Source organism: Marmota marmota, unplaced genomic scaffold (assembly GCF_001458135.2).
Source record: "Marmota marmota marmota unplaced genomic scaffold, marMar, whole genome shotgun sequence".
In the NCBI taxonomy this organism is placed as follows: Eukaryota; Metazoa; Chordata; class Mammalia; order Rodentia; family Sciuridae; genus Marmota; species Marmota marmota.
The window spans coordinates 63,461,778-63,475,103 of NW_026000174.1; the positions used below are offsets into that span (position 1 = coordinate 63,461,778).

The 13,326-nt window shown below is 47.5% G+C and overlaps 2 protein-coding genes across 3 annotated transcripts in view; one reads left to right on the forward strand and one right to left on the reverse strand.

Annotated features, from left to right (window-relative positions):
- Cd5 (CD5 molecule) overlaps positions 1 to 459 on the forward strand; it is a 34,445-nt gene extending 33,986 nt beyond the window's left edge. The window contains exon 8 of the mRNA XM_015478031.2: positions 270 to 459. Within this exon, the coding sequence (XP_015333517.2) occupies positions 270 to 459 (190 nt within the window). The remainder of the gene's footprint in view (positions 1 to 269) is intronic.
- The window catches only part of Vps37c (VPS37C subunit of ESCRT-I), a 26,478-nt gene extending 13,172 nt beyond the window's left edge, over positions 1 to 13,306 (reverse strand). Inside the window, exon 1 of one of the 2 annotated variants that reach the window (XM_015478032.2) lies at positions 13,021 to 13,306. The gene's annotated coding sequence lies outside the window, so the exon portion shown is untranslated. Of the gene's footprint in view, positions 1 to 4,723; positions 4,748 to 13,020 lie in introns of those variants that run through there. The other variant, XM_048788927.1, reaches the window with a different exon arrangement.
- Positions 13,307 to 13,326: the final 20 nt, after the last annotated feature.

Sequence of the window (13,326 nt, forward strand, 5' to 3'; positions counted from 1 at the left end):
GGGGGGGTTGTGGGATGTTACGTGGCAAGCCAGAGTCCACGGGCTTTTGCTTCTGGACAACCTAACAAGTCCAATTTCCTCAGGCTGTGGGCACAGGGTCCTGACCCAGACCCTTCCCACCACCAATGGCCAGCAGAGCTGGGTGCTCCTCTGGGGGATTCTAGAATGTACCACTGGGGGAGGGGAAGAGGAAGGCAAGGTGAGAAAGGTAACCCCCTGTACACAAGATTGCTTTATTCACCTTTGTACCCCCTGTGCCTGGCTCACAGACAGCACATCAAAGAGCTTGCCAATAAAGTCAGTCAGCTGGTGGACAAGTACAAGGCACAGGGACCTGAGAACACAGCCTCCTTCCACTTACTCATGCTTCCTTCACTTCTCCATGACTTTACCGAAGGGACATTTACTAAGCAATTACTATGTGCCAAGAACTGTGCAAGGCCCGACATCAAGGGATGAAGGATAAACGGTGCAGAGAGATGTATCTGTTGGGTTCTTCCTAAGAGCGTTAACGTGTAAGCTGAACCTACTCTCAAGGAACTGTTTGGTTTTAAAAAGCCAATTTAAAAAAAAAAAAAAACACCTTGTGAACACAGTGAAAGGAACCAGAGAGGCGGGTCAGTGAAGCAGGGTGTGGGGCAAGGGGTGAAGGGGCTACTCCTGCTGCATGGGAGCCACTGGGATCTCAGTGGCCTACAGGGAGCCAGGACGGATGGCGAGGCCCAGCTGCACAGCATTCCCAGGTACAGCAGAACAACACCTCTTTGGGGGGGGCGATGCCATCAGTAGAGAGGCGATGAGACTGGGAATGAGGAGAGAAGCCATGCCTGAGCTCACATCCGCCGTCTCTGCACCACGAAGAGAAATGAGTCCCCACTGTCTGCCTAACGGCCCCTGAGAAGGAGCAAGAATTTTTTCTTTTTCCCCCTGTTCTTTCTTTTTAAGTTTTGTTTCCTCCCCAGTTTTCACCTCTACCAGAGGTGACAACCCCAGCCACCTACGAAGCCCTGGCCAGCAAGTCAGGCTAAGCACCAGGGAGTGTGTCCCGCTGGCACAGAGCACGGACCCAGCTGGCTCCAGGTTCCTCCTGCAGGGAAGAGGGCAGGCAGCTCAGCCAGGCCCGCCAGCTCCCTGGGGGAGACCAGAGACCCAGACCCAGGCGCATCGCCCAGCTGTAAGTTTCAGCAGACAATTCAAAGTCAAGAGAGATGCATGCATGTACAAATATATATAAATATAAATGTTAAATAAATATAAATGCTTCTCTCTCTCTCTCTCTCTCTCTCTCTCGGTGGACCACCAAAACCCATGGGCTATGGTGTGTAGCCTGAAATCAAACCATACCCTCTGCCAGCCACGTATGCAGGGATGACATAGCACAGAGAAGTGGGAAGGAGAAATGGGCAGAGGGGAGTGCAAAGACATGTCACAGGCAGCCTGCAGACACTGCCTTTGGCCACAAACCCCTGGGGGGGGGGGGCAGAGACTTTAAAGCCAGAGTGTCACCATCAGAGCCAAAGAGACAGCATTTCCAGCAGCCCAGGCCTCACAGGCCAGCCTCCGAGGGGAGGGGGCCCTCTGCATCTAGACCTGCTGCTGTGAGCACAGCTTTCAGCTTCTTTTCATTATTTTAGTTTTAGTTTTATTTTTTATTTTTATTTTTTATTTTTTTTTTTATTTTTTTTTTTTAACATATTTATTTATTTATTTATTTNCGGACAGCAGGGATTGAACCCAGGGGCTTGCAGCTCTACCACTGAGCCACATCCCCAGCCCTTTTTATTTCATATTGAGGCCCGTCTCACCAAGCTGCCCAGGCTGGCCTCAGACTTGCCATCCTCCAGCCTCCCTCCAGCTGCTGGGATGACAGGTGGGGCCACCGTACCAGCTCTTGTTACTTAGTGTCTTAACTAAATTGTTCCACATGCCTTGAGCAAGAGTGACAGGATCTAGTGGAGGATCTAGTGGAAGGCGGGAGGCCGGAAGGCAGGAGGCCGGAAGGCAGACAATGGCCAGTGGATTTAGACCAAAGGTGGTGCCATGTCTGGCCACTCCTGAGCAGAAGCAGCTGCAGAACCTCTGCGGGGAGCAGTCCAGGGCCCAAACTTGAGGCAGCCTCCAGATCCATTCTTAAAATAGGAAAAACAAACAAAAAAGCAATGTATTGATGATTCTTGATCAAGAATGAACTCTGCCATGATTGTTCAGCAAGAACAGAGTTCACCTGGTCAGGGAGCCTTCCCCAGAACAAACTGAAAGACCAAGTACAGCCAAAAATCAACACGCAGACATTCCTAAGCCCCGAGGAAACTGAGATCACAGTGTCCATGCCAGTCAGAGAGTCTTTCAGGACCCCTTGCTCCTTTCCTCTGCCCAACCACTTAATGCCAGCCCTCTCTGCAAGGATGCAGAGGGAACAGCACAGTGTTCCCACACAGCCAACCTGCGTTCACGCTTCACTCCAGGCTCTTTAACTGTGTGACCCTGAATAAGTCCCTTAACCAAAGGTTTCTAACCTGGAAAATGGGGAACCATGATAATTCTCCCTTGGGGTTATTGTGTGATTCAGATAAGCAAGCACCCTGAAAGGGCTTTGCAAATTCCCAAGCACTTAACAAATACTGTTTTTTTCACCTCTTGGGGTCACCTGATGATTAGGGGCAATGAGGCCCCTGGGGTGCACTACTGAGTCGAGCAAATTGGCTGCTACTATTGAATCTCCCAATGGCCCTGCAACGGGGCAGGGTAGCTGCAGCTCCAATCGCATTCCTCATGCTGCCAGTCAACTGAACTTGCCAGCAAGCCTGAAATCACACTGCAAGGAGAGTTATAAAGCCCCTCTGTTTCTTATAAATTTCCCACATCCACCTACAATACTGGAAGAAGTTATTCATAGCAACCTGCAAAGTTCAATCTGCACGTGTTGAAGGAACTGGCCCCAGCTGAGCCCTCACGTCAAAAACACCTACTATTGTCTTGGAAACTTTCCTAATCCTGCCACTTAAGGAGGAAATATTTGCTGACCTGATCTAGTTTTTCTTTTCACAGAATGATTCTAGCCACATACCCAAGTTTCAGACTCCTGGCTTCCCAGAGGAGGCAATAAAAAGAAATCAAACCGTCCTGTTCTCCCCACCTTTCCCAAAACATCACTGACTCTGTCTTCCCCAAGATTGAAAAGCCGGAGTATGCCAGGCACGGTGGCACATCCTGTAATCCCAGTAACTCAGGAGGCTGAGGAAAGAGGATCACAAGTTCAAGCCAGCCTCAGCAACTCAGCAAGGCCCTAAGCAATTCAGTGAGAACCCGTCTCAAAATTTATAAAAATAAAAAGGCCAGGGATGTAACTGAGTGATAAAGTGTCCCTGCGTTTATACCCAGTATCAAAAAAAGATTAAAAGAAAAAAAAGAAAGTAAGAAACTGGAGCATAAGCCATAGAAAGAGAGGATTTTTTTGGTTTTCATTCCTTCTACGCAATGGCTGGGCTGGGAGTTGGAGGTCCCGCCCCGCCCTCAGCACTGACTAGTTACGTCAGCCTGAAGTGTGGCAGAAAGAGTATGAGGTATTAGAGCCTAATATTTCCAGATTTAACCCCGCCTGACCTTTTTACTAGCTGTATAACCTTGGGCAAACTTTTTAGCCTTTCTCATTCTGTAAGATGGACTAACACCACCTCATCACAGGCTGCAAGGACTTCATGAGAATCCCACTCGCCAGGTGCTGGAAGGAGCCTGCAGACAGGCTAGCCCAGCAGCACTGGGTCGCGCTGACTCACACACCTCACACCTTACGGCCAGGCAGCCAGCGAGGCACACGCCAAAGGACTCTGAACGAGCTGATCCCAGGGGACAGCACAGGGTGTGGCCTTCTAAAACAGGCACCACATCGACAGAACAAAAGCTGGCAAAAAATAAGCACAGAGGTCCGTCTGTGGGGCCGTGTCCACTCTCAGGGTAAGGCTTCCAGGAGGTATTATGTAATGACCTACAGCTCCTCAGGTCCACTGGGAACTCCAGACCAGGGTCCCCAAGTGAAATGGTCCTGGAGGGACGAGCCCATTTGCCATGGGGCCCTCGGGAGTGGCTTCTCCACTCCCTGCGAAGAACCACCAGCTGCTCAGGGTGCTCCGCCGCAGACAGCAAGCTGCAGAGCCCACGCCCCAGCAAGGACCCAAGGACCCAAGGACCCAGGCATTTTGCTGTCCCTGCGTGACCCCGCCCATCTGTACAAAGACTCCTCCCAAACCTGACCACCTCTCACCTGCAGTCCTGAGACTCCAACTCCAAGTTTTCTCTCCCCCAAACCGCATTCCCCTCCCAACCACCACTGCCACTGTGAGCTCAGCCTCAGTCACTCAGCGGGCCGCTCATGGCTTTGCCTGGTCAGTCTCTGGAAGCCTCTCCAGCACACCATCGCTGCCCTGCCACAGGCACCAGACTTCTGCCTCCGGCGTCTCCTCCTTACAACCTCCTGCCACGCACCTCTGGGTCAGCCTGGTTTAAAATACTGTTCCTGCTCCCTCTGCCTTCCGAAGGCTAGAAAGCTCCTCCTGCCTCCTCCCCAAACAGCTAAGTCTCAAATCACTGCCCTGCCGATGCCACATTCGCCGCCCCCTTGCCCAAGTCCCTTCTCCACTCCCTGTCAGCGGTAATGTCTTACCAGCAGGGCACATGAGAGGGCTCTGCAGCAGAAGGGAGGGTCACACCAGGCTTTACTACCTACCTCTCTGTTCCCCTCCCGAGCCACACAATCCATCAGTAAAACAGGACCAATGACAGTCCCTGCGGACAAGATTCACAGAGTGCTCGGATGCTGAATGCGCTGAGGGCGCAGTAGAGCAAGCAACCCCCACAGCACTGCAGCCCGGAAGGCGCTCTCGCAGTGGAGAGGTGGTGGTGGAGCCTGAAGTTCAACCTGGTGGCCTGGCAGGGGGCCAGGTTCTCTGCACCACACATGAAAAATAGTGCCTGGCTCTGGGGGGATGAACTTAATAAATGTCATTACTGACAGCTGCCGCTAGCCTCCTAAAGAGTAGGACCCAGGGCTGGGGCCGGGGCTCAGTGGTACAGCACTTGCCTGGCATGTGTGAGGCCCTGGGTTCAATCCTCAGCACTGAATAAAGATAAATAAAATAAAAGATCCATTTACAAATAAAAAAATATTTTTAAAAAGGAGTACGACCCATTAGATTGTGTTCAGAATCCAACCAACACAACGCAGTCCCGACCAATTCAAGCACTGAAACTCCACTCCTTTACCAGGGCCCAGGCTAAAGCCCCACATCCGCAGGCAGGCACAAGGGACCCGGCGCCTCCTCCAGACCCTAGCTCTAAGCGGCAGACCCAGGGGGAAGAGCTCAGCGTCTAGAAGGCGGACAACCCTGCGTGCTGGATCACCTGCTGGCTGGGCCGCGTGCGGGTAACCACCTCGCTGTGCCTCAGTTTCTTCTCCAGGACAGGGCTGTGGTGGGGATATGGGGGCTAGCACCTGGAAGCTCCAGCACTTCCCACCGTGGCTGAACGCAGGGCCTCCCCTCATTCTTAGCTCTGTAACTCGAGCACCCCCACGGGGACTCCGAGGGAGACAGTGAAGATTCCTCCAAGACAGCGTCTGTCAACAGAGTGGCATGACTCCAATGGCTGGATGTCATCAGATCAATAGTTACCAACTTCGATCAATATGACAGCCAAGAAACAAGCGATTTAATAAGTAGCCTCCCTGACAGTAAAACCCAGCCACTTGGTGAGGTCTCTTCTTTGGCCTGCGGCTCTGACTTGAAAGAACATCCTAAATCTTCCACCAAACTCATATTTGTTTCTCCTGTGTCCCGACTGCTCAGCGGGCCGGGAAAGGATTTCCACCTGCAGCTGTCAGTCCTCCCCAGCCCACCTTTCTAATCTGCACAGAGCAAGCTAAGCAAGCAAGTTCCACCATCCCTTAAGGAAGAATGAAGGTGAAGACCAAGCAAAGACACATTCAGGACAAAGATCCAGGAGTCAGTGCAGGGTCATGCAAGGTGTGTCTCTGCAAGGCACAAGATGAGAACGCTGTTCCCACTGGTTTGTGGCAATCCTGGGCTGTAGCTGGTGGGGTGGCTGCAGAGCCCACCTCTGACAGTGATAAGCTTGACACTACGAACTTCTGGGTCCAACAGATTTACAAACAGGCAGAAAGGTGTGGTGAGGGCAACAGGACAGCCACAGAAAAAGAGAAACTGAGCCAGAGCCTCCTCATATCTACTTCTCAGGCAGGCCACCATTGGGCAGGCAAAAGGTAGTGGCAGCAGGGCTGCACTGAGCTCTGGACTCATCTCAGGCTCCTGCAGGATGCCCATCCCAGGCCTCCTTTCTAGCAGCCGCCTGCCTGATTCTAAGAGACACATCTTCTTCCACACATCCCAGGAACCTCCAGACACGCATTATATGGGAGCACTGGGAAGCCATGGAAGGTTGTGAAGCTCTGGTATTTTGTTTAAAATCTTGTGTCCTTGGCTTTGCAGACAATTATCAGCTGACCCTGAACTTCCCTTCCCAGCTAGCCTTCCCTCCACCACCCCTGGGCTGCTCACTCCACCCTAACTTTCCCTGTCCTACCTCTACTCCCAGGACAGAAAGCAACGCTCCAGTCACTTGACCAAGACAGGGATCCTGCCCTCGGGGAGTTCATGGCATCCAGCGCCTTGCCTTTACACCTCGGTTCCCTCCACAGGAACACTCTTTCCTCCCCCTTCATCATCAGGAAAACCCTGCTTATCCCCACGGGCCAGCCCCTCCGTGGAGCTTCCTTGCCACTTCCTCCCATGCCCTCCCATGGTTCTCTGTAAATGCCACGTAGGCTTTACGATCTGGCAACCAGCAAGTTCTCCAGCAAGAATGTGAGCTCCCTGGGGGCTCAGCCTGTGTCATCTTCGTTTCTGCATCCCAGCACCTACAATCAAGGCTGAACACACGTGAGCACCCACAAGTGCTCGCTGGATAGGGAACTTTGGCTTTTGGCCAACATAAAGGAACAGGGATGCCTAAAACAACTAAAAATCCACACAAAACATGAACCAATCATTTCCAAACACTGGACATCAGAAAGCCCAGAAGAGTGATCCTGAGAACAGGAAACAGGTGAGTTCTAGAGCTGCCCCAGCCTGCTGCCTAGAGTTTCCAGGCACGGCACGGAGCTGGGAAGAATTGGGGAGCCCAGGAGGACCAAGGCAGCCAGTGTTCACAAGGTAGAGAAGCAGGGAGGGCCACATGAGGTAACTCCAGAAACCTGCAGGGGGTCCCTTCCACTTCTTCACTAAGCACCATTCAGTACCCATCAGAGTTAGAGGGAATAATCCTTAGGTCTCAAATTAAGATAGGAATGTGTTGCCACCTGCCACCGTGGAAAGCCTCATGGAACACAGGTCATTGGGAAAATACTAAGAAATGCATTAGCTCGGGTCCAGAGGCTGCTCTGGTCTTAGCTAACAAAGCTTAAGAGCAAATGTCTCCATGTAACTTAGAAAGCCTCCCAAAACAATGAAGAGAATTTTATGTGAGTAAAAAAGATCTAGCACCCAGAAAGGTAAAATTCACAACACCTGACACCTAATCAAAAATTACCAGCAAGCACTGGGGTTGTGGCTCAGTGGTAGAACGCTTGCCTAGCATGTGTGAGGCACTGGGTTCAAGGCTCAGCACTGCATAAAAATAAAAATAAAGGTCCATTGACAACTAAAAAAATATTTTTTAAAAATACTAGCAATGAAACAAGAAAATATGACCATAATGAAGAAAATGATCAATGAAAACAAACCCAAAAATTACATAGGTAATAGAATTAGCAAACAAGGACATTAAAATAGTTTAACCATTGGGCTGAGGATGTGGCTCAAGTGGTAGCGCGTTCGCCTGGTATGCGTGCGGCCCGGGTTCGATCCTCAGCACCACATACAAACAAAGATGTTGTGTCCCCCGAAAACTGAAAAATAAATATTAAAATTCTCTCTCTTTCTCTAAAAAAAAAAAATAGTTTAACCACATTCCAAATGCTCAAGAAACTAAAAGAAAAACTAAGCACAGTAAGTAGAGACTTGGAAGATTTTTTTTTTAAGGCCCAAATCAATCTTCTAGGATTGAAAACTACATTGTCCGTGATTTAAAAGTACACGGATAGAAATATCAGCAGACTAGACACAGGAGAAGAAAAGATCAGTAATTTGAAGATATAACAGTAGAAACCATCCAAAATAAATCACAAAGAGAAAGAGAGACTGGAGAGAAAAAAATGATCAGAGAGATGTGGAACAACTTCAGGCAGCACTCTTATAAACAAATAATTGAAGTTCCCAAAAGAGGGGAAAAAGAAGAATAGAAAAATATTCAAAGAATTTCTTGCTGAAAATTTTCCAAATCTCATGGAAACTATAAACACACAGATCCAAAGAGTTCAATTAATCCCAACATACGAAACATCAAGAAAATTACACCCCAAAAAATCATAACTAAATTGCTTAAACCCATGATAAGAAATCATCTAGAAAGGGGAAAGAAACGTTTTGAACAAAAAAAGCAAAACTAAGTTCAGCAGCAGATTACTCATATGAAGCAATGCAAGCAGAAGATTCTAGAGCAACGTCTTTTAAAGTACTGAAAGAAAAATAGTCGGCCTAGACTAATTCTACACTCAGGGAAAATACCTTTCAAAACAAAGCCAAACTAAAGACTTCCTTAGACATCTAAATGCTGAAAGAAATCATCACTAACAAAACAGAACTATAAGAAATGTTAGAGATTCTGGAGATCCACTAACACTAATCTTTTTTTTTTTTTTCCAGTACTGAGGATTGAACCCAGGGGTGCTCAAACCACTGAACCACATCCCCAACCCTTTCTTATATTTTATTTAAAAACTGGGTCCCAATGAGTTCCTAAGTACCTCTCTTAAGTTGCTGAGGCTGGCTTTGAAGTCTTCAAGTCAGAAGGAACATGGAACAAGTTGGAACCCCAATCAAAACAGAGGAATAAGGAGCACCGGGAACAGTGTACAAGAGAATAAATACAAAAGGCCCTCCCTTTCTTTCTAATCTCCTTCAAGGTAAATGACTGTTTAAAGCAAAAGATGATGACAACGTATTGTGAGATTTATAACATACATAGAAGAAAAAGTGGGACAGTAACATTTGTTTGAAGAAATAAAAATACCAAGACTAGGAGGGAGGAAAAGTCCTGCAGTGAAGTGCTACAGAATCACCTGAAGACAGACGACACCATGTATCTTCAAGCAGCCACTTTTTAAAAAGTATTATAGCTCATAGGCCAACAAAGGAAAGAAAATGGGAGTAAAAAACTGCTCAATCCCAAAAAAAAGTCAGAGGAAAAAATAAAGGAAAGGAGAACAAAGAACATGGGACAGTTTGAAAACAAATAGCAAACCGGTAAATTTAAACTCAAACGTCAATAATCACATTAAATGTTAAACATGTCAATTAAAAGGCAAATTGTAAAAAATAAAATATATAGAAATACAAGGCAAATTGTAAAACTAAAAAAAAAAGTAACATCCACCTGTATGCTGCCTATAAGAAATCCACTTTATATAAAGACACAAATAGTTTAAAAGTCAAAGGATTTAAAGACAGACCATAATTTTTAATCTATTTTAAAACTGTAACAATATACACATAATATTTACCATTTGGGGCATTTTAAGTACACAGCTTAAGTACACAATTCTTTGACATTAAGCACATTTTCTTTGTGGCACAATCATCACAACTGTCCATCTCCAGAACTTTTTCATTACCCCTAACCTGAAACCCTACGCCCACTAGACACTACTACCCCCTGCAACCCCCAAACACCAGGCATCCCCCTACTCTCTGCTTCTATATAAGTGACTACTCTGGAAACCTCCTCTAAGAATGACACAATGTTTGTTCTTTTCTGACTGCATGTTTCATTCAGCTTAACATCTTCAAAGTCCATCCTGCTGCAGCGTGTATCAGATTTTCCTTCCCCTTGAGACTGAATCATGGTCTATCTAAGGTATGTAGCACGATTTGTTTACCATTCACCTGTCAATGCACAAGGGATTACTTCCACCTTTTGTCCTCTGTAAACAGTGCTGCTATGAACATGGTGTAGATACCTGTTCAAGTTCCTGCTTTCACTTCTTTTAGGTATCTACTCAGAGGTGGAATTGCTGGGTCCTGTGGTAACTCTGTTTCATTTTTGAGGAATTAATGTACTGTTTTCTAAACTGGCAGCACCATTTTGCATTCATACCCAAAATGCACAAGGGTTTCATTTCACTTTTTCCACATCCTCACTAACACCTGTTTTCTTAAAATAATAATCATCCTAATGGGTGTGAAGTGGTATCTCACTGTGGTTTTAATTTGCATTTCAAGTGCTTTTTGGCTACTGTTTCTTTTCTTTTGGAGAAATATCTACTCAAGATCTTTTCCCATTTTTGAATGGGGTTATCTGATTGCTGTTGATGAGTTGAAGGAGTTATTTGTGGATTCTGGTGATCCACTAACACTAATTCCTTTTTTTGGTTTTTTTTTTTGTTTGTTTTGTTTTGTTTTTTTGTACTGAGGATTGAACCCAGGGGTGCTCAACCACTGAGCCACATCTCCACCCTTTTTTTTATATTTCATTTAGAGACAGGGTCTCACTGAGTTGCTAAGCCCTCTCTAAGTTGCTGAGGCTGGCTTTGAACTCCGTGATCCTCCTGTCTCAGCCTCCCCAGCCACTGGGATTACAGGCGTGCACCACCCGCCCATCCACTAACACTAATTCTTACAGACTGAATTAGCTAAATTAATATTAGGTGCAGTAAATTTCAGAGCAAGGAATATTTCCAGGGATTAAAAGGGTCATTTCATAATAAGGTCAATTCATCAAGGAAATATAATACAAATGTTTATGCACTTTCAGAAATTCAAAATACATGAAACCCAAACTGACAAAACTATAAGGAGCGCTGGACAAACGCACAACCCCCTTCAGAAGCTGCAATACCTTCTCCCGACACCTGAGAGAACAGCAGGCAGAAAGTCGGCAAGGGCACAGAAGACATGGCCACACTATCAACCAACTTGACTTAACTGAAATTTCCAGGACACTCCACCCGGAGACCACAGACTACACATTCTTCTCAAGTGCTCACAGAACATTTATCAAGACAGACCATATCCTGGGCCATAAAACAAGTCTCAGCACATTTAAAGCAAATCAAATCATACAAAGTATGTCTTCTTTTTATAAAGAAATTAAATTAGAAGTCAATATTTATTAGGGGAGAGAATAAAGTAATACTACAATGCTTGGGTCGTTCCTCTTACTACTTGTACTCTGGCTGAGGAGGGGCAGATAAATTAGCAGAGGGATTTAAATACTGACAGGTCTTCGATGCTAGGCCTGCCTCACTGGAGTTATGTGGTGTTCCTGAAGATGGTCCCTCCCCTCTTTCAGGCCTATCCCAAGCCCCAGGGGCCCCACTTGTCAGCCTCAGTTGAATCAAGACAAACCTGTTTGATATTTGCTTGGTTCTTCACCCAACTGGTGAAATCAGAAAGAGGAAAGAATGGAAGCAGCACCTACTAGCAGACAGGCCTCTGTAGCTAGCAAAAGCTACGAAACTGTTGCCATTACAGAGATCTCTCCACCATGGCGGCAACCATCTGGAAACAAACAAGAACCTTCCAAAAACTCCAGATCCTGCGAGGAAACTGCCAACAGAATTCCCACAACAGAGGTCCAGTTGGATTAAAAAAAGGTCTTCAATGACTTGATTATGTCAATCTGGAAAAACCCTCTACTAGTAGCCAACATTGTCCAGGAATGATTAATATGGCTATTTATCCCAGTGTCCTTTTTAACAGCAAATTGGCATGCTTCAAAGCAATAAGCAAAAGAAAACAAGACTCCTTAGTAATAATAATCCACTTCCAGGATACCAGTGGCCCAGCAAATCCACAAACTCTCAATCACATAACGCACTCGTTAAAAAGAGGTTCCTGGGACGGTTCCTCCTGGGTTTTCCTCCAGGAAATATCACAGGAATTTCCAGAGGCAAGGCTCTGTTTGGGGTTTTTTGTTTTGTTCTTTTTTTTTTTTTTTAACAAGCATCAGAGGTGATTTTTAAGGTCAAGCAAATTTGGAAAACTGAGGAACCTGGGGCAATATCACAGAATTAAAGACACACTCACTTTGAAATGAGACTGAAAGTTCAGGAATTCCAGTTCAGTCACTTACTGGCTGACACTAGCGAAGTTATCTGACTCACTCACTTTATCTGCAAAGTGGGATCACCATATCCTTGGATGTGTTCTCAGAATCCAGTATGTTCAAACTGCCGCCACAATAGTGACCAGCGTGTAGCAGCCAAGCAAGAAATCAGAGCTAATGCTCTGCAAAACAGCCACCTTCTAGAAGCTGCCCAGATGAAGACGTCTTTAATGAAAACGTCCTCCTTAATGGAAATGACAGGGGCTGGGAGCCAGAGTTCCAAGATAATCTAGGAAAAAGGCTTGTCTGGGCAGGACCACTGCCAAGAACACAGACTCAGGTCAGCATCCAATATTTTACCCCAACAGTCCTTCCTCCCACCCAGAACCCCAAAGATCAGGGATCAGGGATGCCCAGGGCTGCGACTCTGGACAACAGCCCCAAAAGAGTCTCCCTCCCAAGTCCTTCTCACAGCCACCTCCAGCTGTAGGGTCCACGTTCACAGAACTAAGTCAACTGGCCTCATTTTGGGTGCACCAGCAGGAAATGGGACTCGAGGACAGAAGGGGCAGAGCCGGTGAAGAGGGTGAAAAGGGCCTGGGGCAGCAACTGAAGAACGGGGATATTACTGAGGCCAAGGAACAGAGCCTGTGAAGCTGCCCGAGGTCAAGAGAGGCATTCGCAGTATGCACGCCCTGGTGTGGCCGAGACCCCGAGGTGTGGCCAGCTCTCCCGGTCACTCAACACCGCCGCAGATAACCCCTTCCCAGCCCACAAAGTGGGACAGCGGAGGAAGCAGGCACACACCGGGAACACACACCCCCTGCAGGGTTAGGGCTGCTCAGTGTCGCTGGGCTATCCCACTGGGAATCCTGGGTACAGGACGCGAACAGAGTCCAGGCTGGAAGTTCCGTCCCCTCCCTGCCCTGGGGAAAGGGCACTGGCCAGGATGTCACAGGCCAGAGTCGTACGCCGCTCGTTGGCCTCAGTTTCCCCATCCGTACAAGGGGCAAACTGGCCCTAACGACACCTCTGTGACCGCAGGACGCTCGGACGCGGAGCCAGGAGCCGCCCAGGAACCAGCAGGTGGAGGACGGCGGGGGCGGCGGGCAG